The sequence below is a fragment of the Balaenoptera physalus genome, assembly GCF_965194825.1.
Source record: "Balaenoptera physalus genome assembly, chromosome: 2".
Taxonomy (NCBI): Eukaryota; Metazoa; Chordata; class Mammalia; order Artiodactyla; family Balaenopteridae; genus Balaenoptera; species Balaenoptera physalus.
The window spans coordinates 91,209,315-91,236,302 of record NC_138883.1 but is presented as its reverse complement, the minus strand read 5'-3'; the positions used below and the strand labels follow the sequence as shown (position 1 = coordinate 91,236,302).

Below are 26,988 nucleotides of genomic sequence, written 5' to 3'. Positions count from 1 at the left end.
CAGTCAAAAGACATTTGGTGCCCAAAAATGGTAACTATAAAACAATCAAGTTGGGTAATACTTTTTTTTTTTTTAACAATATGCAATCATAAAGTTAATAGTGTGTGTGACTTAAATTAGCTCTGAATGCAACTGTCAAAGAGCAAAACCCAAAAGGTTTTGAGCAATGGTAGATTGCTGGAATTAGGAAACAATTTTCCAGCATGATCACGATGCAGGGTAACATTCATTTAGCTGTCTATATTCTGGCGTATTTGTTTAAAGTGAACATTCTGAGAGTTAGAATCTTTTAAAAAGGAGTATCATTCTTAAAAAAAAAAAAAAAGGATTTTATTCCCTTAAAGTATCACTTTCAAAGTTAAGTACTATGCAAATGTTTTGTTAGAAACTAATTCTCCTTAAAAACTTGAAAGCAAATAACCAACTTATTTGCTCCCAGGCTTTTTATCATTAACTGAAGAAAAATAATTTGACATTTCTAAGGTACTAAAAAACAAAACAAAACCCCACATGTAATAAAAACGCATCAAGAACCAAACTACAATTTCTGAGCTGCACTGTTTATTTTGCTGCTTGAAACCTAAGTGACAGTATGCCACTATAATTATGGGGTTTCATCTAAACCTTTACTACACTGCAGGTACAGAAATATACGGACACATTTTTGGAGAACTGACATTTTGCAAAATGCAGCAAACATTTTAATTTATACATGAGAAAAGGAAGTGTTCAAAAGGGTATGCATTTCAAGTTATTGCAGGTTATTTGTGAGAGAATTTCTGCAGGTAAAACATGTTTAAATTTAACCAACAGTAGCGTGTCAGTGTATTTAAAATCATGACAAAAATCTTCTCTCTGGTCATGTTGCCCATGACAAATTACTATGATGTTGTATGTTTTAGGGCAAGATGTCAATACAGCATAAATCCCACGGCATTTTGGTTTTCTTCTGGAGATTAAAGCTGTTTTTCTTGGGATAAATGCAGCAGCAAAACACAAACCAGTTGATCAAAAAAAGCACTTCTGCCATAACTCCAATAATTTTCGGGACACATCAACCGACAGTAGTTTTGCCATTCCCAGTTCTTTTAAGGGTTACATCTCTGCACTGTTGCCTTAAGTATGTCTGTAAAAGCTTGTTCTCTGTTAAGCCAGTTTACTGACTACAGCCTGGTTGAGAGAATTTAGTTGGTTGGTCCATTTATCTAGTGCAGTATATCGGGCACCACCCCTCTTCTGATGATCCAATTCAAGGAGTTGGTTGACTTGATCAATTCGGCCATGAATAGTGCTGGAAATAAATAAATAAAAGAAGATATGTCTACAAACCATTTTCACTAAACATATCTTCTGGACTTCATAAAATAGTCACAATATCAATAAATGCAAAAGAAAAAAGCTGCTGCCTACACTGAATGGTTGAGTTCAGCATTAATTTAACATTCACTACCTTATTCAAACTTTAGACAGAAACCAGATTTCAGCTACCTTTCACCAATTTCATTGAAAGAACCAACAGGCATATACTTACCCAATTAATCAAGAGCAAATGTAATTTGTGAAGCTTTAAATAACATACTGCCTTTAAGAAAGATACAATTTCCAAACTATTATATATCACACCTTAAACTTTAAAAACAAAACAATACTATCCATTAAATAATTCTCTAGCTGTATATGGGCCATATACTGAATGAGAAACCTTTTGAAAAGTCTTTTAGAACTTTTTCAAAGATCATGTGCTTAATATGATCATTCATTTATAAAAAGACATCACACACATATATCTCTTTTAATAGAAAACCATAGCCAGAGAGTTTTATGGAAAATCAAGAATTCAACTGTTACCTTTGCCATCATTATTCAAACTTTATGTCCTAAACATTTTGTGGTACAAAACAGTCAAGTACTTACTTATCCAATATGCACTGCACCAGCAAGCTCTCCACATCAGCTACATCTATGTTTAACTCCTAAGACAAGAGACTCATTATAATTCTACTAATTAACTTTTTGAAAGACTTTATGATTTTATACAATTATTCTGATTTTAAATTCATTTCTACCACTTAAAAAAGAAAATTTAAAACAAATTTCATTATCTGTTCAAAATACTTCTGAGAACACAGGTCTGATAAAATCCAACTTGTTAACTTTAAAAGTATACCCCTGCTATAATTTTATTGTGGTTGGGGTTAGCCATACATCCATTATATATTTTAACCACTTTCTCTCCTACAATTTTCTCTGAGGCTGGAGGAATCTTTAAAATGAAACTTAATGATTCCTTATTTCTCTTTTCTTTTAACTCAATTTATGCCAGGAAAACAGAAAAATTCAAACTAAAAGGAAAAACCTTAAGTTATGCTGTATTTTAAAACGTAGTATTACAAAATGTTAACAAGAATTACTCTTTTAAATAGAAGATAGGTATACTGCATTTATAACTACAAATTATAAATATTAAAATCAATGAATAAAAGTACCTTAGAAATAAAAGGAATATGTATTCTTGTGTAAGGCTTAATTAATTTTATAAGCACTTGTGTTCTGATGTTTCGCAAAAGCTCTGAAAGAAAAAAGTTAAAATAACACATTTGTATTTACTAGTTTGTATATCTTTATGAATCACTATGTACTTCTAAGTTATATTAATTAACTATATCATTTATCTTCTCAAAATACATCTTTCTTTCTAGCAAGAACATAAGGTATTTGTGTCTAAAAACATCTGGGTTCAACAGATGCACAGTACGATTAAAGGCTGCCTTTCACATAATTTTTTCTTGTTCCCACCTCCCTGATTTTGCTCATGTTGTGATACTACTTAAAATATCCTCTTGCCTTCTCAATAATACTTTACTGCTCATCATTTCCTCTACAGTTTCCTCTTTCAAGAAGCTCTAATTTATACCCGCCAAGCTTCCTTATTTTATGCTCTCTCAAAACCTAGAGTACTACATTTTATACAATGATTTTACAATTTTCCCTAGTTCTTCATGTAAGTGTCCTTTAAAAAAAATAGATAGGAGTTCATGCACAAGACTCCTACATTTTCTATGCCCACAAAATATAGTATCATTCTAAGCCCAAATAAGAACTTAAAAAATGTCTGTTGAATGAAAGAGAAAGGAAGGTGAGGAACAAAAGAACATTACTTCTAATCTTTGGATTTTCTTAATGCATCTGGAATTTAAGTATTTGAATAAGTTGTTCCAAATGGTTATTAAAAACCCTCAAATAGCTCCATAACAGGTAGGAACACTGGAGGTATAAGTGGTTCCAGAACAAAGAGACGACTTTTATCTTTGTTAATCAGAACTTATTAAAAATCTCATATGTTTGTTGGTACAGTGTTAGCCTACCTTTTCAAAGTTAAGAGCATCTCAGCATTACCAGTAACAGGCTGTTTTCAAAGCTTTTGTTGTCAAAAATAAATCCTAAAAATTAACTTTGAACTTCAACATCAGTAATAAACATGCAACAGTATCTATCTAAATTAGAATAGGAAGGTAAAAGGGACAGCCACCTTAAATGAAATGGACATCATATAAGAACTTGATTACATTAATAAATGAAATTGGCTAGTGATTTCTTTAAAACAGCTTTATAATTTTAAGGAATATTCCATTCCATGATAGCATTTAGAAACATTTCTATATTTTGCAATAAACAGAAGAAAAACAGCTTAATTCCATGTAGCTCCATTAAGAAGTACTGTTTGACAGCGACAAAGAAAGTAACAATTTCAGCAGAAAGAATATACCTTCAATGTGTTCCCTTATGAAAGGATCATCCATGATGTTGCTGTGATTTGTTTTTAGAATCTTTTCAAATTCAGTGATGTCATTATTCTGATAGGCACTAACAGAAAAAGAAAAGCATAAATTTTGTCAAACATGAAGAAGTCATATATTAAATCAGATAATCCAAAGAGCCTATTTCTCAATTTTTATATGCAAAAATCTAAATTATATTATAGTTTCTGTCATGGAAATTGGAATTAAACACACACGTATCCTTCTTTTTTTTTTTTTTTTTTTTACGTATCCTTCTGAAAATAAAATGAATTTCCTTTTTAATGCTTTTGGTTTTATAAAGGAAAGATAAATTATATCTTCTGGGGTTATAATATTATATTTATACATAGCTAATTAAAATCTTCTCTAAATCTTGGTATTGCTAAGAATTGACAACAGTTTAATAACTGTTTAATGCTTGATGCTTTTAGGTTAAATTGTGCGTTTAATCCCTAAGAAACCAGGTTTCATGCATACTACTGTATGGAGGAGTTTGGATATAAGACAGAATATCCTCTCTGAAGGTTATTCAGAAATGCAGCTTCCTAATTTTTATCTTCTAGAAAGGTACCAGCAACTGCCAAAACTTCTTAAAGGGAACATGAGATTCTCAATTCTCTCTAGCCTTAAAATTCCACTGAGCTATACAGCAGAAACATTGGTGGCAGATAATTAGTGCCAAATGGGATACACACACAAAGTAGAGAGTGATGGACACTGCCGCAGAAGGCCAAAGGCTGATTTACATTCATGATTCTCTGAGATGTCTACTCTCTACTCTCGGAGGCACTATGGGGATTGCTAAAGGTGCTGAGAAGGAAGAAGCCAACCTTCTGGATATGGCACCACTGTCTGCTTTATATGTAAGACATATCATCAGCCATTCTGCACGCCCTCTGCTGTGCTTCCATCTGTTGGGTCGCAATGTAACTTCATGTTAGGGACAGGTGATTCAAGTGCTTCAACAGGAATTATTTTCCTCTATTCTGCTGGCAACTGACTAGGAAGATAAAATTAGGAAGCATTACTTTTCTTACCTACCCCAAATATATTACTGTAATATATAATACTATAGGAGGATATATTCAAATAGTGAAAACACTTGCACACACATATATTTTAACCAAAAGACATTCTTCCACTATTTAAGTGGCTTAAAAAAAAATCTTACACAAAATGTGGAACACCACAGGCCACTTCTTTCAAAATTTATCATTAAAATAAGTTTTAGCGTTCCAATACAGACGCTTCACTAGAGTAAACTGTAAGACGTAATAAATATACAAATATAGCCATTACTTTTTAAAGGTCTGATAAATCAGTACTTTAATCTATTTAATGCATTTAACCAATTTAATTTGAACAAAATATTAATGTCTAGGGCAAAACTTTCCCTCAATATTTCTTTAAGAGTTTTAAAAGTTAAACTGTTGCTTAGCAATTTAACTTAATAAACATTTTTTTAAAGTATTATGAAGCTAACCTCTAATCGAATAATTTCTTAATGTGGCCAAATGTAGGCAGAATAAACTATTTGAAATAAAGACGGAGAAGCCTCCTTTCATAACTAAAATCAACTTAATTCAACAAATACATATTAAGATAAACTAAAGAAGTAAACAATAAAAAAGAAACTGATTTTTTAATGTTGCAGTTTAGGTTTTTTACCCCCTAACCATTCGTAGTCCCCATAAAATAAAATCTTTCTTATCTTTTACAGCTAAAATTAAGGTTTCAAACAAACAAAAAGCCCAGTAACTTGTAAAAGTCATAGCCAAATAAAAACGAAGTAAATGAGGACATTTTACATAGAAGCTTAAACAGTATTATGAAATAAGCTATTCTCTCCAGGTATATAAAATTTATATGTAGGTGACTCATAATTTATAGCCTAACAGTACTTTTTTAAATTAAAAAAAGACTATTAAGAGAATGTCTGGTCATCTAAATTACCTACATGTACCTGAAAACAAACAAAAAAACCCAACCTTGCCCCATGTCCCTAACTACATTCTTCCTGTCTTGGTACTCAGCCGTACAATCTAAACAATGGACTTGAAACTTAGTAAGTTCCTCAGTTTTCTATAAAGAAAGCCCATTAAAGCCTAGGCTCCATCTATTCCTGGCCCAGAGGAAAATTTTTCTTGCTTATTGATTTCTTTTACCAAAACAGGTCTTTTCTAGGCTCTTTGCTTGGTTTCATTTTCTTTAATTTCGTTTAATATTAATTGATTATGGCAGGTTTTTCAGTCATTAGCTATAATTAGTCATATCTTTCTCCACAAAAGGCAACAATAAATCCTTAGATTTCTTACCAGTATGACACCTCTGCTGCTCCTTACGTCAGAAATTTAGCTGAGGCAAATTTATTTAAAGTGATTTTTAATCTTGTCAATTAAGAAAATATACAAGTAAAGAAACTGTCTTACTGAAAATTCTTGACTAATGTAGACCAATTCATAATTTCATTTTGGATTAAGGCAGGTAGAAACTGTAACACTGTGAAATTGTTTTAAAACCTCTACAGCTTTCTACTGAAAAACAGTGTGTGTACACACTCACACAGATAATGAATACTTATAAAATCTCGTGACTAACAGAAACAGTAAAATAAATGACTTCAAAAATGTCATCAACTTTGGTATACTTCAAGACAAAATACAAGAGAGCAAACATTGAGTATTAACTGAATTCTGAAAAGTTCTCTCCTCTCTCCTATTTATTCACTGCTTTAAGGTAATTTACCTTAACTGAAATATTAAAGCTTACCTTACTAAATTCGTCATTGCTAGAATTTCTGGATCATTTTTGTAAGGTTTGGCCTAAACAGTTAAAAAAAAAAGAAGAAGAATTAACTATGTATGTACAAAGAAAGAATACATTTATTTTCACAAGGGACAGCTGATAGAAATGAAGAATTAGAGCACAAACATACCTCCTGTGAGTCAAATGGATTTATTCCCGATTTCATTAGCATATTTGCTAAGACCAAATATTTTAAGCAAGTGGTTCGTCTTGGACTTCCCGATTCATCATAATTCTTGAAGGCTTCAAAAAAATCAGTGTGTGCCTTTTCAAATTCACCTTCTCTCAAGTGCATTTTACCACCACATTCTGTAAAGAATAAAACAGGAGAAAAGAGGACATTTTCAGTTCTGTAATAACAAGATTGAACACTTTATAAAAATCAAATGAAAACTATTTCAGTGCTTCCAGTCTTTTAATTCTATATCTTGAAATAGCTCCTGAAGTGTGTAAAGGGAACATACTTTAATTCTTAAAAGCAAGCTCTTCATTAAACATCAGCCAAACAAGCATTTGCAAATCTTTATTCTCAGTTGAAGTAGAAAGTAATTTTATCAAAACTACAATGAGGTACCACCTCACACCAATCAGAATGGCCATGATTAAAAAGTCTACAAATAGCAAATGCTGGAGAGGGTGTGGAGGAAAGGCAAGAACCCTCCTACACTGTTGGTGGGAATGTTAAGTTGGTGCAGTCACTATGGAAAATAGTATGGAGGTTCCTCAGAAAACTAAAAATAGAATTACCATATATGATCCAGCAATCCCACTCCTGGGCATATATCCAGAGAAACTTATAATTCAAAAAGATACATGTATCCCTATGTTCACAGCAGTTCACAGTAGCCAAGACATGGAAACAACTCAAATGTTCATCGACAGATGAATAGATAAAGAAGATGTGGTACATATACACAATGGAATACTACCTGGCCATAAAAAAGAATGAAATAATGCCATTTGCAGCAACATGGATGCAACTAGAGATTATCATACTAAGTGAAGTGAGTCAGAAAGAGAAAGACAAATCCCATATGATATCACTCATATAAAATAAAGCCACAAATGAACATATCTACAGAACAGAAACAGACTCACAGACATAGAGAACATACTTGTGGTTGCCAAGGGGGAGCGGGGAAGGAGGAATGGACTGGAAGTTTGGGGTTAATAGAAAACTATTACATATAGAATGGATAAATAACAAGGTCCTATTGTACAGCACAGCACACTGTATTCAATATCCTGTGATAAATCATAATGGAAAAGAATATAAAAAAGAATGTATATATATATGTATAACTGAGTCATTTTGCTGTACAGCAGAAATTAACACATTACAAATCAACTATACTTCAATAAAAAATAAATAAATCATTAAAAAAAAGTAATTTTATATATATATCATTACAATTCAACAATAGAACTTCTGATGGTGAATTTTTTTTAATAATATCTTTACTGATGTAAATTTTACACAGACAAAAATTCATCCTAATTCCCTTCTAAGACTAGATCATTTCTTTGACTTCACTACTTTGCCTTTTATTTTCACTAAAACAAACAACCTTCAGAGTCATTCAATCATATGTAAGGACACCTTGATATCTTGATATCACTGCCCACCCTTTCCAAACCAAACCAAACTTGCCTCTGATGACTCCCATGATCAGTGGATGAGGGATGGCAGACTTGATGTGAAGTGACTGTTCATAGAGTGCTTTAAGTTTTTTGTTATTTTTCTGTGCCGTGTACATCTGAATTTCCAAAGCATATATTTCTAATAACTGTGTGCCTTTTTTCAGGTCATCTTCTCCATCATCAGTCTAGGAAAGCAAATAATGAACATTTAGTCAAGACAGAATTCAGAGTCAACCTAGTGATTTTTACTTGAGTTACCCTGAGAACCTTACACTTATAATACTAATTCTGTGGGAAAATGCATTACAAATTTCAATTGGGACCTAGATTACTAAGAACATGACCTTCAATGGCCAAAAAGGAACCCATTTTCTAGTCATTTTTGTATTTCCTAGTCATTCAATAGGAAAAAAGTGGCCAGAGGTATTTTTTTATGTATAAAAGTTGCAATATTTTGTTTTATCTAGGAGATTATGAATGGTCTTCTCCAAATCTTCACAACTACTTCAGATCCACTGATTCAATCAAAAGCACTTCCCAAGTGCCTTCCTAGTGCCAGGTAATTTAAATAAGCCAATGTCCCTGATCTCAAAAAGTTCACAACCTAGGAGACCAATCTGTCAACAGATAAATTATAATATAAATGATAATAACTCTAGTTAAGTATGAACCAAGTGCCAAGAATGGAAGAGAAAGGACTAATTCTCTTGGGGGATGTCAAAGGAATAACAAAGGTGGGGAGATTTGAGTTCGACTTTGAAAGATGACCAACACCCCACAAAACACAGGCCATGAAAAACAGAATATGGTCAACAGTCAGATAATCATAATATCAAGCACTGATATACACAAAGCCAAAATTTATTATTTATTGGGTCTTCCAACTTAAACCTTCCCTTTATCTGTTATTCATTAACGAGTCACAACCAGACTAAAAAATACGATATGTAAGACAATCTGTACGTTCAGATTATTACGCATCTCTCTATGCTTTAATGTTATTTACAATCCAGATGGCATTTTCCTTATGTTCTGAAATAAACCAAGCAAAAACTTCCCCAGAGGGCTTTTTCATATTCCTTATGTATATATTGTAAGACTTTTTAAAACTAGAAATGCCTTCTCAATCATTTTCATTTCATGTGGAAGTGAACACACAGCTGGTTATGTATCAGACTAAGCTTTCCTTAAGAATGTATAGATAAGAAACAATCCATAAATGACTGATCTGCCTTATAAACCAAACATATTATGAAATATAAAACATTTTCCTGTTCTTAAAAACTAAAAAAAGGTAAAATTATTAAATGAAAATATCTGCAGATGATTTAGAACACTTTTCTGATTAACTTTTTACCCATTCACAGAAATAAAATATATAATTAAAATAAGAGTACATGGCATTGAAAGAGCATAAAAATATTTAAAATAGTATTTCTACATAATATTTAAACTAATATCAAGTAACTTATTGATCAAGACAAAAAAGGAAATACAAAATTACAGCTCACATTTAGAAAGTTATACAGGTGTACTGTCCAGACCACATGGTTATCCAAATTTAAATTAAATTAAAAACTCAGTACCTTCATCTCACTAGTCACGTTTCAAGTGCTTGATGACATGTACCTGATGCTACCATATTGGAGAGCGCAGACACAGAATGTTCCTAACATCACATGAAGTTCTATGGGACAGTGGTGTTACAGAGGATTCATACATGAAAACTAGAATATAAAATATCTTTATGATGTATGTCTATAATATCCTTTCCAATTTTCATAGGGTACATAATTAAATATGAAAGGCTTATTCTTAGAATTAATGACTGGTCTGTTCATTTATTGATACCTATGCCTCATTCTACAAAGATAAGGATTGAAATTAGGACTAGGAGGAAGAAATGTAATTCTCAGAAAAAATTAGCTTTCTGGTAACTTATTTTCCAAATTTTATTTTTGCAATGATGCTTGAACAAAAACATTCCTAAACAATGTTTCAAATTCAATTTTTTCTTATGCTTTTTTATTATGAAGAAATATTAAGAAAAAATAAAAGAATGCTACCTGGCAGGACTGATGTAACTGGCGTAAAATTTTTTGAAGCTTTCCATATTCCTCTCGTTCTAAATATAATTTCCCCAGCTGTAAAAAAAATAGTTAAAATTAAAAGATTTCAACAGAAGGTGCATCTTTATAGAGTTTATCAAGGATACCCGCCCACTCTTCAAAAGAAAAAAGTGTAATTATAATTGTTACCTTTGTATTTGTCTTAAACCACAGTCTGTCATTCTTAGCATCTTTCAAAGCTTCCAGTGTTGTTTCATAGAATTCCTGCAGTAAATCCATCTGACATAAAAAATCAGAATTCTATAATTGTAAACAGCAAATTTGTACCTGTTAATAAAGTTAATTTGAGCAAACTAAAAGTGCATCTTTGAACTTTAATATACATAAGATACACTATCTGTATCTTACTGAATGTCTGTGACAGTCCACAAAATTAACAAAACCTTAGCAAAGTACAGACCAAATTTACAAAAAGTGCCAAGATGTGTTTTTATACGTTAAAAAAAATAAAACCCAGATAATGTCTAATGCTCTAGTAGTATAGGTTTGTCCTTTTCAATCTAATAACTTGCTCTATATTAGCAAAGTAAATGACATGCACATAGAACTAGGTGTGCTGTTTATTATTAATAGTGTATATCTTATGCACTCAACTCTTACTTGGTGCCTACTATATGGCAAACGTTAAGTAAGTTGTTAAAGAAACAAAGAATAAGCCTCTTCCCTCAAAAATTCTTCTATAAGTGCCACTAATCAATTAACTGGACTATAAGCTTTTAAGTTACTGGTAAACTCTTGGAGTTGAGTGGAGGGAAAAGTCTAGCACAATTTTAGCTGAGTCTAACACCATCAGTTCATAAGTCCGACTTTTTAAATGGAAATTGCTGTTTCTTTTGCATTATGATAAGCTCCTCTGTCCCCCCCCGCCCCCCCCCCCCGCTTCTGGCTCTACCTTTGTTTGAATACCTGATTCTCTAGGTCTCTACTTAACAGGATCAAGAGGTAAGAGGGCCATGAGAACAGGAAAGCTTGATACTTTCAGAAAAGGTTGCCTATTTATTCACGACTGCCGATCGCACAGTAAGTCAAGTGTTGCCCAACCAATATCTATACTTACTTTCAAAAAGACAAAAAGCTTACATATAATAGCATGAAGCAACACACAATCTTAAAGTTTTAAATTACTTAATCCCCCCCCAATATCTGGCATACCATTTATGAATAATGTACAAAAAAATGTTTTGATAACACTCGTTTGTAAAACTCAGAAAATATTTTTCCACTTAAGAAAAGCCCCCTGATATTTAAGAACTCTAGAATTAGTGCCATTAAGTGTTAATGTTCTGAACATAAGTTTATCTTCCTCTGTTTCCATTACATGTATTTTAGATATAAACAGTAAAAATAAACTGCCTCAAAAAATAAAAACAACATCTAGCAGAAAAGACAGAATGAAAGACGCTGATTCTGAGACGAACATTTTTTGAGTACGGAAAGTTATCAAACGTTCTAAGAAATGCTAAGTGATAGAGAAAATACTTCTTGTGCTCAAATATCATAGCATAAGAAAGCTGAAACTTAGGACTATGTTGCTTAAAAGAATATGAACAAACAGTCCAATTAAAAATTACCTCAGCAATAAAATAATCATTGCTTTTCTTAATAATCAAAGACTAGAATAATGAAAGCACTATCATTCCCCATATCCACTGTAGTTTCATCATCCATCATCCACCTATTCTTTGTAATAGTAGCACTTATTGAATTGAACACCTGATGAGTAATGCCAATTACTAATGGATATGAGTACAGGTTCTCCTCACAAGGATCTTTATCTAATCAAATCTACACAAACCACCTATGACTCACTGTTAAGTATTAACGGCTCAGGGTGGCTAGCTGAAGTGCTGATGAAGTTTATTAGAAGGAACTGTGATAGTAACTGTATGGGAGTCTAATATAAGCCTGCAAAAGTTGTGTGCAGATTGTTAGTATCTGAAGATGATATTTAAAGAGATTAAGCTAGGGTTATAATCTTTTAATATTATACAATTAGTACTGTAATCAAGAATAAAATACACATTATTTTTAAAGCATACCAAAAATAAAAACGAGCATAACTGCTTAAATAAAACCTCTAGGCCTTAAAAACAAAACAACAAAGCCCTTAGTATAAATGATAAACATATTGATAAGCACTAAGAGGGAAAAACAGAATCTAACCTGCTTAGAAGTGGAGATATAATCAAGAATAGAATTAATGGATTTTTCAGAATAATTTCTTGTGACCGCACTCCGAATATAGGTCAATAGTTGTTTATATCTATTCATCATTTCTGGAAAGTTTGTCTGTGAGGGAAGAAAAATGCATTACTAGGTACATATTTATTTACTAAGATATATACACATGATTAAGATTATAGTACATATTACTAGCTAATTGAAAAATAATAGTTTTTCAATAATAGAGAAACTATATGACAGAAACATTATAAACATTTTAGCTTAAATTTGAAATTACTAGATTACTAGTAAATGAATCAAATTTTTGAAGTTAGGCTTTGAAAAAGTACCACTTACAGATTTTCCAAATTTCAGATATTGTTCCTCACGGCACAGCAAGCACATTTATTTAAATCACAAAAACTACTAAAATATTCATAGACCAAAAGATAGAAATAAGTCCTACTTTTCAAATATTCTTTCCTAAAAATTTACCCCTTCATCAGGAAGCTCTCTAACAATAGTTATGTATTTCTTCTCTCCCTATTACTGGCAGGCTCTTATATTAAAATGTGAGGTGAAAGAATCTCTTCAAGCCCAGGTACTCATCCCACTATCAAGAAAAGTCCTCCCAACCCCTAAAAAGGGGAAAAGTCCTCCCACCTAAGGCTCTACTCAATAGCAGATGTAGCTACTGTTGCTATTCCTTGCAGGACTATTTGCATTACTGTGGTTATTCCAGGAAACATGAAAGATCTGAGGAAATAAAGGACTATTAGTGAAATTTCCAGCACTTAAATGTTTTGGCAGAGGGTTCTATCATCCCTCAGAGCATATCATATAAGTCAACTTATGAGTCTAACCTTATAACCTGCATCCACAGTCCCCACAATCTCCAAGCGCTGTTAATCCCTCTCTTTATTGGGATTAACAATATACTCTACTTTTAATCACAGAGGTGGAGCAATGGCAGATATAATGCTTTTTTTCTTGAATAACAGAACATGTAAATTTATTAGGGTGAAGAATAAACTAATGACACTGTAATTTTTCTGCTTATGACTATGTTCTGCCCTGGTATATAGCATGAAGGACAAGAAAAGAAAAACATGAGAAGATGCCCTGAAACGTTCTAAGCAAGTGAATTACAAAAAAGAAAACTAGTAGGGGTAGGTGAGAAGAAACAGAACAATGAGAAAAGCTTTAGCAATATACATCAAACTACTTTCATTTCCAAGTATACCAGCACCACGTGGGGGTAAATAATAGGTAACACCCTCTCAATGAGCCACTAAAACCCAAGTGATAGAACGTATCTCCTAGCAAAATGGAAATCAGAAATATGACTGTCCCAACTTTGAGATTATATCTTGATACTGAAATAGGATTTTAGCAAAAAGTTAGTTTTGACTTCATTTCCTTATGCCACAATAACTTTAAAGCTAATTTTTCAAAAATTATGTTACTGTAATTAAAGATCGAGGGACGATTAGGTTTACTGGTTTTTATTTGCAGTGGTGAACGCACAGAGCAGCTGACAACAAACCTTTCCAACTTTTTACTGCCCAAGAGGACTACACAGAAACATGAGTCCGACTCTGAATCTAACTCAAAAACGAGGTGGCAGGGATGGAAGCTGAAACTACTCTTGTAAACCACAACTTATTCAGAGATGCTACTACAGCAAATAAAAGGTAGAGAAGGAAGGTAGGCAAAATAACACAAAATACAAATAATCCTCTCCTTTCACTTGCTTCCCATCTTGGCTCAAGGTAAAATGGTAAAAATCAAATCCTACGGGTGGCATACATTTAAACGGGCTCAAAAACTAAACCACTTCTAGTATGTTAAGAGAGTAGATTTCTTTAGGTTTTGGCCCTAATCAGTGGAAGAGGAACATTTTGTAATAAAAAGTAGAACCTCAGAACTCCTAAATAAACACTAATAGTTTGTTGAAAAGTCACTCTATTAAGAGTCTCATGCTCTACTGACTGAGCTAGCCTGGCAGCGAAAAGTCATTCTATTAATAATGCAGCTAAATACTGCCCATGTATCGAAAAGATAAGTTTTCTTAAACAGAAAACTTTGTATCCTATGCAGAATTTCTAAAATTTAGTACTACTGTAGTCACAAATGAAAAGTAGGCTAAATATAGAAACATATCAACAGAATTATTTTAGAGAAGTAGATACAATGACATTTTGTTGCCATGAGGTTTTTAAGTACAGAATTTCATTAACAGTTTAATTTCTCCCAAAACAAATCTTACCAACTTGAAGTTAATCTTAATCATTTGTTTCAGTGCTTTAAATCCCCATTCTCCTTTTTCACCTTCAAGTTCCAAAACCTAAAAAAAGAAGAAACTTCCAGTATAATTTAATACCGTTATTTTCTAATGACACTCAATATTGAAGTTGTAAACTAATTTTACATTATATGCATGAAAAACACTGCCCCAAGAACTCTAGTTCTCAATGTCATTTTTAATAGGTTTAAGAAAAGAAACCAGCCTTAAAATGCTTACTTAAGGATAAGTGAGCTTATTTTGAAGTTTCTTCAACAAAAGATTAAATAAGAACTACTTCTTGATTATACAATCCCAGAAGTACTTTTTATTCCTGTGAATAATCCGCTGGTAAGAATAACCCAAAAGTTTATCAATAGTAAAGAAATCACACTATTTAATAATGAAACCACACCTGTGTGATTTGTCACCAAAAGACAAAGGACCACGAGTGCAGGGATAATAACTATTGACCAGCATGTTGGTTCTCCTTCTGCCAGAACCATACTAGCTTTTCAGGACAATGGCCCTGCTCTATAGATAACTTGATTGGAAAAAACAAAAGGATAGCCCTTTTGAAATATTTGCTTTTGCTGCATAATGCAAACTTATTTTACAGGATTATCACTAAGTATCCAAACATATTACTGAGATAAAATCACTTGGAATTTACTTGATATAAGACATCATTTAGAAAAATATAAGACACAGAATCAGCCAGAAAAAATATGAACCTTTTGGAAACTGCTTAATGCTGCTTTTGGGTCATCTTCTTTTAATGCTTTGGAATTATAGTACTGATTTTCCAAATCCACATTTGGCTCAGAGTTACTATCTTCAGAGTATTCCTGTGTGTTAGAAAGAGATATTAAAATGAAGGAAAAAAAGAAAAGAAACTCACACATTGCTAAAATGTGAATACTGTTAAGAGAAAATCCACACATTTATAAAAAACAAAACAATTTAATTACATAGGTGAAATCCCATTGATATTTAACCATTATTTAAATAACAAGGGGAAAACCCAAAATCAAGTGGATAGCAGAATACAGTAGTCCCTCCTTATCCGTGGTTTCACTTTCTATGGTTTCAGTTGCTCCATCAGTTGAGGTATGGAAACTGGAAAATTCCAGAAATAAACAATTCATAAGTTTTAAATTGTGAGTCATTCTGAGTAGCACGAAAACATCTCTTGCCATCTCTCTCTGTTCCACCCTGAATGTGAATCATCCCTTTGTCCAGCATATCCCACCTGTGAGTCACTTAACAGCAGGCTCAGTTATCAGATCCACTATTGTGGTATCACAGTGCTTGTGTTCAAGTTACCCTTACTGTACTTAATAATGGCCCCAAAGCTCAAACGTGGAAATTCACATATGCCAAAGAGAGGCCCTAAAGTGCTTCTTTTAATTGAAAAGGTGACAGTTCTCAACTTAAGGAAAAGAAAAAAAATGTATGCTGAGGTTGCTAAGATCCATGGTAAGAACGAATCTTCTATCCATGAAATTGTGAAGGAAAAAAGAAATTTGTGCTAGCTTTGCTGTTGCAGAAGTTACGGCCAAAGTGTGTGAAAAGTACTTAGTTAAGATGAAAAAGGCATTAAATTTGTGGGTGAAGGACGTGAACAGAAAACATGTTCTGACTGATGGTAATGTATTATGCCAGAAAACATTGAGCCTATACAAAGACTTCAGCAAAGGGTTCCCTGCAATGAGTGACACCAAGCCATTTACTGCAAGTAAGAGATGGTTGCATAGTTTCAGGAAAAGGTTTGGACTGAAAAATATAAAAATTACTGGAGAGGCTACATCTGCTAATGAAGAAGTCATTGTCACATTTCTGGCAAAGTTGAAGGAGTTGATTAAGGACAGAGACCACATTTGTACAACTTTTATTACAGTATATTGTTATAATTGTTCTATTTTATTATTCTTGTTAATCTATTACTGTGCCTAATTTATAAATTAAACTATATTATAGGTATGTATGTATAGGAAAAAACATAGCATATATATGGTTTAGTACTGTCCTCGGTTTCAGGCAACCACTGGGGGTCTTGAACTACTGTAGAATCATTTCTTTCCTTCAGGTCAAAACTACGATTTCCATAGAATCAACACAAAAGCAAATTGTAAAAAAATATTGGTTATGATCTTCAATTCTGAGGTGGTTAACCTTTTGTTGATAATGGAACCTGAGAAAAATCAATGTAAATACTAATTATTATGTAAATGTTAACTATTCATCTTTAGTTCCATAATCTAGTATTTGCTACTCCCTAAGTCTGAATTTCATTATTCTAACATGGCCTAACTACCTAGGATGGTAATCTATATATAGCAGAGTAGTCTATTACTAAATATAACTATGTTTATAAGAATATTTGCTTTATGTGCATTCCACATTACTCAACAGCTGTTTAGTTATATTAACATACTTTAGTTTTATAACAAATCAAAATAAATAAAACAAAATTTATTTATATAGTTTTATGTGACTTTTCATCACATAAATTCAGTTCCTAGTTATGGAACAATAAAGCACAAAGAAAAACTGGAGTAACACTATTTTGTGGAGCAGTATAAACAAGAGTTTAAAATAGTTCCAGGATATGATATTCAATTTAATGATGAGAATTATAAAATATACATAAAATTAGTGTACTAAAAACTATTATTTTAGGAAGAGAGATTATTTCCTTCAGCTACGAGTCATTACAAAGGGCAAGTTTATGCCAAATTCAGAATTGTGCCTGAAAGTAAACAGAAAAAGACAAGAACAGCTATTTCTAAATCCAAGTACAGGTAAACTTTTTTTGCAGATACTTATGAGAAATTTTGTATTGTCTCATAAAGGCACATGAAAGAAAAAAGGTGCATGAGTGTAGTGTTAGAAAGCTCAAAAATATGTAAACACAAGACAAATTTTTCCTATGACCAGTAGATGGAGGGAGGTGTTTGATCTTAGTATAGAATCAGTTTTAGCTGACCACAATGGCTTTGTAATGTGCGCCCTCTGGAGGATAATTATTTCCTTGTAAAAAGATACTTCCTGTGAAACACTGGCACTCTGCAAATGGGAGTTTGCATGCTGGACAAAACAAGAAAGGGGAAAAGAGAATAGCAGACACGAAACTGTAACGGGAGGTAGCTAAACAGCTAAAAGCAATCATACCGCTGGAACATAAAAAGCCCTTACTGATTCTACCTTGAACATGAATCCCAAGTCCATCCACTCCCCCCCAACCCCGCCACCACCCTAGTCTACCACGCCACTTTCATCTCTCCACAGACTATAACCTTCCCATTCTCCTTTTAAACTTTCAAATTCCAATCTTCTTAGGGTAAGCAGCCAGAATAATCTTCATAACATGTAAATTATCTCATTCCTCTTCTCAAAAATGGTTTCCCATTGCTCTTAAAATCAAGATCAAAAATCACCAAAATGTGACTCGATTATGCACCCAACCGTATCTCCCGTCAAGCTCTCCCTCATTCACTTTGCTGCAGCCACCCTGGCCTTACCTCACAAGTTGCCAAACTTGTTCTCACCTTTACATGCCATTCCTTTTTCTTTCTACCTCTCTTCATCCCATTAATCACTGCATATCATTACAGCTTAAGAGTCACCTCCTCAGGGAAGACTTGGAGTAAAGAATCACAGCTATAAAACCTACTCTACACCTTTGGAAATCAGTTCGTCTCAGTTATTCTGTAGTAACTGTTCAATAATATATGGGAATAGCTAGAACCAGAAAATGACTCTTCTGCAACCAAATCTTCAGAATGCACCCCTCAACTTGGAAGCAAAATATCTTTGATTTACATCTATCACCAAGTCTAAGAATCTGGACTCTTACTCAAAGCCCATTTATTTTTGGTTTCTTGGCCCATAACAGATTAGGAAAAAAAAACTGACTAGGATATGAGGTAAGTAGAAGCTGAGAGGCACACACGAGTAGGACACGGAGTTGCCAGAAGGTTAACTTCAATTACTGGAAATTACTGAACTGATTATAACATTGTTGAAGGCAGGAACCTTTACATTTCCTACCATGTCTGAATGTCTCTTGTAGTACAAGACTGACTACCTGCAACTTCTGGGAACTGACTGGCTCCAGCTAATGATATTTCTAACTTCTACATAACTCCCCCAAATCACTACAATTGAGATAAGACTTAATCCAGCCCTCAGCATTTTGTGAATATGTTCTTTTGGTTTTTCATATTACATGGGTTAAGAAGTGAAATGTATAATATTTTTTGCATAATTGCAATTCAATTCTTAAGTGTTACTGCTGAAATGTATAAATACATGAGAATTGGCACAGCTGATACGTTACTGATTGGTTTCTTATAATTAGGCAGTCCCGTGTTATGATCTGCAACACCATGTTGCAGCCTCCATGACATCACTAACCTGTCATTTGCAGCTCAGTGAATCACACCATCAATACAAACTACGCTACAGCAAACTATTCACTTACTACACTGGCATGATTTTTACACTGAAGATATTTTGAGAAGTCTTTAGAATAATTCTTTTGTGTAGAATATCTATTATATATTATTTATATCTATTATTTACACTCAATGATAATGATCTTTAGTATAAACCAGCAATTAAATGTTGCTCAACAAATGCAAATTAAGTCTTTCCCATCAAGCTATTCATGGTCTGAGACAGATATGCAAATGAAACATCAATATAACACAATAAAAGCAGTAACAGAGACACATACTAGGCACAGTGGCAGCTCAGAAGAGGAGTAATCAACTACTCTTGAATGAGTTAGAAGAGGGAAAAGTTACCTGAACCAGGTCTAAAAGTAGGAATAGAAGTTCCCAGGGATGAGAAAAGGCACCGGAAATAAAACAATTAACTATGCAAAAGCATGGAAGCTTGAAATGGCATCGCATATTTGGAAGAACCATCAATAGTCTGACTGGGCTGAAACACAGGATATGTGTAGAGCTGATAAGAGATAAACTGGATCAGACAGTAGAACTGTACAAGTCTAGCAAGGAGTTTAGATCAAATGGAGACGCACTAAAATGTTTTATAGGGAATTAGACTTGTGTTTTAGGAAGAGCATTCTGGTAGTAATGAAGTAGCCCACTGGATACTCTTACAACCGTCTGGCCAAGATATGATGAAGGTCTGATCCAAGTAGTAGAACAGGGAGAAGAGGAAGGGGATAGAATAAATATATGCGATGTTAAGGATGTAAAATAAAAAGGACACATCATATGGACACAAGAAAGGGGAGAAGTTATCTCTAAAGACTATTGCTGACTTGGTTACACACAGTACCATTAGTCAAAATAGGGAATATAGGAAAAGTATTAAATAAATATTGCTAACTGAATTCCCTTATGCCAGATGAAGAGGTGATAACTATAATTTATAAAAGTATAAATGAAATGTTTTTAAAAGAGAAATTGAAATTTTAACCTACATATTAAGAATGCTTTAAAAAAAACAAAGAATTTAAGCAATATATGAAAAAGCAAGCACTTGAACAGTGTTAAAGGGATTTTAAAAAATCCACTAAAGTTCCTAATAGTCCCAACCCACTTACATAATAACTCATGTCCTGACATCTTCCCAAAGCAATTACGTACCCATCTACACCAACCAAATCTATTCTTTCTTCCCCCCAAATATGCCATGCACTTCAACATCTCTGCTTTAGCATACACTGGTCTCTCTGCTAGGAATTCTAATCCACCGCCCCTTCCAACAAACTTCCCAATTTTCTCCTACGATGCTCCCCACCCCTAACACTCCTGAGAAAGGTATTCATCAAGGCTTACCTTGTGATTCTTTCTCCAACTCTTCTTAGCAAAATAAATTTTCTCCTCAGTCATGCTTCTAAATGACATGCATGTCTCTAAGACGGAGTCTTGCGTGTTTGCTGTTCCCACCTCCCCTCTCCCCTCACCTGCCCCACCATGAGCTTCTCAAAAGCAAGAACTTACTTTTACTCATCTTGGTATCCCCAGAGCCTGGTATATTACAAAATGCTCAATAAGTGTTTGCTTAATTGAAATGAAAAGTGGGTGAATGTTCCAAAATAACACAACACACAATAGGCAGGGACAATTTTGACTCTATGTTGGAATGTAGCCACTGCTGAACAGGGTCAGTTTCATAGTTCATGTACTTGTGTCTCTGGCCAATAGAGGTCTTAAGAAATGTGCTCTAGGAAAACAAGACTCACCATTAACAATGCTTCCCAAGGCTTGACCATGTTTAGACAGCTATACTAGATGTTGGGCATCTAGGGCAAAGAGCAAAGTCTCATTATCCTTAAGGATGAGATTTAATCCAAGCCCTAGGTAGCCAACTGTGGTTTAGCCATTCATAAAATTAACCAAACTTTAAAAAATTTCACTCAAGGTAACGGATCCTAATTTGTCAATGGTATAAATCAGAACATTCTTTTATCTGTCCTAAACTTTCAGTCTTCAAATTAAATTTTCCAACAAAACATCATTAAAGTCATTAGACTTGGGCTCTAGTTTTGACTTGGCCACTAATTTGTCACGTAAATTTAGGTAAGTCACTTACACTGGATGTTTCAGTTCCTCTCCTGTCAATTATGGGGGTTGATCTCTAATTCTTGCTGAGATCCATGTGTTCATTTTGGGACATAGTACACAAGTACAAATTTACTCTGTTGGATATTCATACTTTACAGATTTACATTAGGGGTGAAAAAATTTATCTTATTGTTAGCACATAAGAGCTGTCTCTCATTACTTATGGGAGATCTTATAATGACATCCTTATCATTAGTTATCCTTGTTTGAACCTCTCTGATTTCATTATATAGGATACACCTATGAGGTAATGCAACAGGCCTTTTAGAAAATACACCCAAACTTGTATTTCAAACCAATGTTCTTTAAAGTAGTAACTTTAAGAGGTGGTAAATTACTGGTACATTATTCCATTTATACTGACATGGATTATTAAGTAACACTTCTGAAATTCTTAAGTTAGATGTTTCCAACCTAAAACAGCATCATCCAGTTTGAGGGCCCAACTTATTTATCAAACCTGACTCACACAATTTCTGACACCTATAAAATGGAGAAAACTTGGCTATAGCTCAAGTTAAAAAAAAAAAAAAAAAAAGAAGCTGCACACTGTTTACAACAGCAAAAGGAAACAGGCCAAATTCTCATCAATAGAGAATTGGTTAAATAAAGTATGGTACATCCACGCAATCAGTGCAGCTATAAAAAGAAATAAGTAATCTCTCTGCATAGTTCTATGAAATAATCTCCAAGATAAATTAAAAAACCAAGTGTAGAACAATATATATAATATGCTACATCTTGGTTTAAAAAAGGGGAGTGGGATAAAAATGTGTATTTGGTTACCTATGGGGAGGAATGGGAACTGGGCAAATAGGGAACAAAAATGGAAATTTTATTTTAACATTTCATGTTTTTGAACCATGTGCATGTATTACCTATTTTAAAAAGCTAGATGCTTCAGGTTCTGAAGAACTCTAAAAAATTTTGAGCAATGACAAAAATCACTGTTTGGTGCCCCACCCCCCCCTGCCAAGATCAGAGTAAGATTTCTGTTCATTTGTACCCTGTAAACCATCCCCTCTCCCCCCAGCAATAAAATGCAGGTTCACTGTGAAAGGTTTGCAAGAAAGAAACACATTTTAATTTTCCTGACACTTTTCATATTTTCCAGACATTTTTTCTATATTTTTCCCACCCAGCAAAATAAATTTTAGCCCCACCCAATAAAATCATAATATGGATTACATATTTATAGTGGACATGTGTTCACTATGTGCACAGCAATGGTGACCGACTCTTCCTCTCCTAGGTGAGGGTTTTCAAATATAGTGCTCCTCCCACAGGGCAGGGCAAGCAACCTATCCTCCCTCTCTACAGTGACTGAGTGGTTCGAAGAGGGCGATGCAGGCCTAGGGTGAATCAATAAAAGTTCTTCCTAGGGTTTCACTGTTAGAGCTAGCAAGGAAGACTCTTTTGCCTTTGGGGTTATAATACTATGAAGATAACACATTATATCACAAGATCTTGTGATATAATGTGAAGGCAATTAAGCCAATACAGTGAGGAAAGCAGCCCAGGAAGAGAGACAGAAACAGAAAAAGACCCAGCATCATTATCTGAGCCATGAATCCAGCCATATTTACACTTCCTGGTGACGTGAGCCAATACACACTCTTTTTAGTTTAAGCTAGTGTGACATGTGTTCCTGTCCTCCCTTACACCCAAGAGTATTGACTAATTTATCAAGTTTTTCATATCATTGGATATTCTTTAGAAGCATGGTTTGAAATGCTGACATACTTTCCAGCACATGGATATATCATAATTTATTATTACCTTATTAGTATTAATAGTATTCCCGTACTATTGTTAATTTAGGGGGTGTTTCCAATTATTTACAATTAAACATGTTTTTTTTTTTTTGGCCACTCTGAGAGGCTTGTGGGATCTTAATTCTGCGACCAGGGATCAAACCTGGGCCCACGGCAAAGAAACCTCCAAGTTCTAACCACTGGACTGCCAGGGAATTCCCTGTCATGTTTCTTTTAAGCCTCAACTGTATAATCAAACTTCATCTTTGTGAAGACTACATGCAGAATTCCCAATGTGTGTACAGCATAAAAAACAATGGCCCAGACCACAAAAAGTATATTGTTTGAAAATCTGTTTTTAAAGATCCCCAACATTTTGTTTGTCAAGCTTGTAAGAGACTGAGACAACAGTCTCAGAATAAAATAAGCTATAACCTCCAAGTTCCTTATATGTACAATGAGTGACAAGTGAATGTCTTAATATTAAACACACAAATCCCTGAAGCTATTTTTTGCCCCTGTCCTATATTAATCTACTACTTCTTTTTCAAAGTGTATATTCTATTCATGTCAATTCAAAAATCTTTTTAAAAAATGGAAGTGTTATATTTTAATTTGCTAAACCATGTTCTAAGGTTCTTTATAACATACATGACATTTGTCTGATCTTGTTAAAGTTGTGACAAATAAGAGATTCTGTAAGATATCCTATGGTTAAGACTCTTCTCTCTCTCCCCAAAAAGCAGAAAAAAAGAAGTAAACTTCTAGGGCATTAAAACAGCTATTTATTAAGACAAGAATGACAATACTAGTAAACATTCATTCACAAATCACAACTATAAACCTGACTAGGTGATTATAATGAGGCTCACATTTCAGTAATATACCTAACCAAGTAGAATTAGTCTACCTTTTCAACATTTTTTTTTTCTAATAATAACATTTAAGTTCAAATATACAATACCTATAACAGGAACTACTAAAGAATAATTTTTGATATGAAATCAGTCTGTCTTAAATCCTTTCTAAAAGATTATTAGAAGTACTAATCAACTTCATGCTAGAATGGCTGAACTGTGGAATTACAATACAGTTAACTTATCTATCATGGGCCTTATTAACTTAATGAATGGCACTATAGTTATTACTTATTATTATTAATTGTTACTATTAACACTATCATATATAAATCTGTAAAATTACCATTGGATTAAAAGACATTTACCAGTACCGTCTTCTACTTCTCCATTCACTCCTATGCTTAGAAAATGCCTGCTTCTGCCTCAAATAAAAGTCAAAAAGATCTTAGAAATAAGAGGTCAAGCATATTGAATTGATTTCATGTTTGTTTCTTCTTTTTTTAACCAACATAATTCTCGTTTAGCTCTTGGGCACAAATCATTATTTACTTTTTTTGATAAAACAGTATAGTTTTAGAAACAAATTTTTACCTTTTCCAGTGGTATCCTAACTACCTATTTCTACTAGATTGGGCAAGAACAAGAAGTGATTTAGGGTATTAAAATTTATCAACAGACAACTTATAAAATATATACTGAACATATCTGTAGTTAAGATACTCATGGCTCTTGTTAACATTTTGACTAAAATGAGGTGATGGCAAACTTTCCAACAAACAATACATTTTTTAATAAAAAAGAAGTTTCCCTAAAACAGCAAGTCAATCCTGACTCTTTAAATTCTAAGAAACAAACAAACAGAAAAGACCCAGGCAAATAACTATTAAAAAACAAAAACAACAACAACTTTTCTTTTGGCAACATGTAAGCATGAAATGGCAACCAGCCCTCTTAATCTTTTTTTTTTTAAACATAGTGGCTTAAGGAAATTAACTAAGGAAGTAAAAAATAAATTAATATGATATCTATGTAAGAGATATATGGGGGGAGGACTATTTAACAGAATGCTGGAGCGGGGAATTATTATTTAATTGCATGTGGTAGTATAAAATCTTACTTTTTTTGGTTAAGAAATTTTAAAAAAAGGTTAAAACTACATGTTCAATTTTATATTGTACATGTACTGTAGGCCCTCAAAGGCTGGAGAAACATAGCCAAGTTAAATCATGTATGTTTAATTAAAATCCTTGCGAAAATGAACTGAGTACTTCATGAGACAGTAAGATTCTCATTGTCATTCTTACATTAGAGTCTCACTCATAGTACTAATAAGTCATGCATTCAAAAAACTATTGCTTGGAAAAGAGATAGGCACAAACATGTAAAAACACTAGTTAAAACAGTTAAAAGAAACACTTCCGTAGTTAAAAAATACCTGTAATATAAGTAAACATGTAATAAATAAAAATGCACAAAATATTACAAGTAACATATTCTTAATGGACTTAGGGCACTGCCTAAAACTGGCTTGATCTGAAGAAACCAAAATGGAAGGCAGAAATCTTAACTATTAGCAAAACTCTGCGTTTAAGAATTATCAACACCTCTACTATAAATTTCAGGTAATAACAAGCATTTCCCTCTCCCTTTTGCAAATATGCCTTCTTTTAAAAGGGAAAGATTAATTGGAAACGACTATACAAAGATTTACACTAATTCAAAATGATATATTAATATCTTGAGAACTCTCCGGCACTTAAAATATGAGACAGACTTCCCTAAGCGTCTATTTCATAACTTTACGATAACGCAGCATCACCATAATATACAAGAACCATGCACAAAAACACCCCCAAATAAAAAGCAAAGCCAAGTTGACGCTAATTCTTGGTCCAGATAATCTTTCTTAGTTCCCATACAAGTAATGTTTTTGAATATCCACTTGAAATGTTAGTGAAGTTTTAAAAACCTGTAAATCTGTTCATAAATTAAACCTTGAATCTTTAAAAATCACCATTCAGCTACAGAAATTCGTTTAGTTCTACACTGTTGATATTTTTAACTTTGAATATGGGGAAATTACTAAGTCAAGATAAAAGCCAATGTGTCAATCCCCTTATACCACCCCACCCGCCAAACCCCAAACAAACAAAACGCAAAACCTCCTCACCAGCTTTTCTCTTTGAACAAGTAGTTAAACTACTTTTTTTAAAGCTAGCCTTGCTCTCAGTTCTCCACTGCACCTTTACCTTATACCAAAACGGACCCTGGACAAGACTAATTAAGCTCTGTTTCCAGGAGACTCACAAGTGGCTTTTCGCTGTCAGGCCTGGGAGCAGTAAGGCCTCCTAGTTTTCGGACCCCTCTCCCAGCATTTCGCACCCGCTCAATTCAAGTGTGAATAAGAGGGGCCGAGAATGCCGGGCCCGAAAGGGCATCGCCGGGGCCTAGACCACTGCACGGTCCCCAAGGCGGCTCGCGCGGTAGGGAAGAGGGAGGAGGCATAGAGAACCGGACGCTGGAGGCCAGGGGTAAACGGAGGAGGCGCTCGGACTTGGAGCGCAATGCTCGGGACCCCCTTCGCTGCCTCCTTTACCCTCCCTTCCCCCATGCTGGAGAGGCAGGGCCCGGGCCCGGTGCGGGAAGGGGGAGGAGGTAAACTCGTCCTGTCACTGCACCGGGAGAGGCTGGAAGGAGCACATGTTCAACGGGGAAAGGCCGCGGCCGCCCCGGCCCCTAAAGCCAGAAGCCACCTCCGGCCCCAGAGTTCTGTTCCCTGCGCCTCACCAGGTCGTAGTCCTCCTCATCATCGCACATGAAATCATCCTCCATGTCAGACATCTTGGCTGGGACGCGGGGGGGGGGGGAGCGGGGGAGGAGAAATTGGAGACAACCTCCTCCCACAATCCTCCGCGGCTCAGAGGCGTCACTCCCAGCTTCTCCTCGC

The 26,988-nt window shown here is 34.0% G+C and overlaps 1 protein-coding gene across 3 annotated transcripts; it reads right to left on the bottom strand.

The window, feature by feature from the left end:
* Nucleotides 1-539: 539 nt before the first annotated feature.
* On the bottom strand, nucleotides 540-26,988 carry COPS2 (COP9 signalosome subunit 2). 3 transcript variants are annotated; one of them, XM_082453031.1, is made up of 14 exons: nucleotides 26,829-26,898; nucleotides 21,046-21,105; nucleotides 15,557-15,670; nucleotides 14,808-14,885; nucleotides 12,539-12,664; nucleotides 10,505-10,615; nucleotides 10,313-10,390; nucleotides 8,257-8,431; nucleotides 6,736-6,914; nucleotides 6,570-6,622; nucleotides 3,767-3,864; nucleotides 2,487-2,569; nucleotides 1,915-1,973; nucleotides 540-1,291 (listed from the first exon to the last, which is right to left on the bottom strand). In XM_082453031.1, exons 2-14 carry the CDS (start codon nucleotides 21,073-21,075, stop codon nucleotides 1,147-1,149), a joined length of 1,329 nt encoding a protein of 442 aa, XP_082309157.1. In that variant the 5' UTR covers nucleotides 21,076-21,105; nucleotides 26,829-26,898; the 3' UTR covers nucleotides 540-1,146. The 3 variants fall into 3 exon arrangements, with proteins under 3 accessions (XP_082309157.1, XP_082309155.1, XP_082309156.1); XM_082453029.1 differs by lacking the exon at nucleotides 21,046-21,105 and having other exon boundaries at nucleotides 26,829-26,988; XM_082453030.1 differs by lacking the exon at nucleotides 21,046-21,105 and having other exon boundaries at nucleotides 10,505-10,594; nucleotides 26,829-26,988.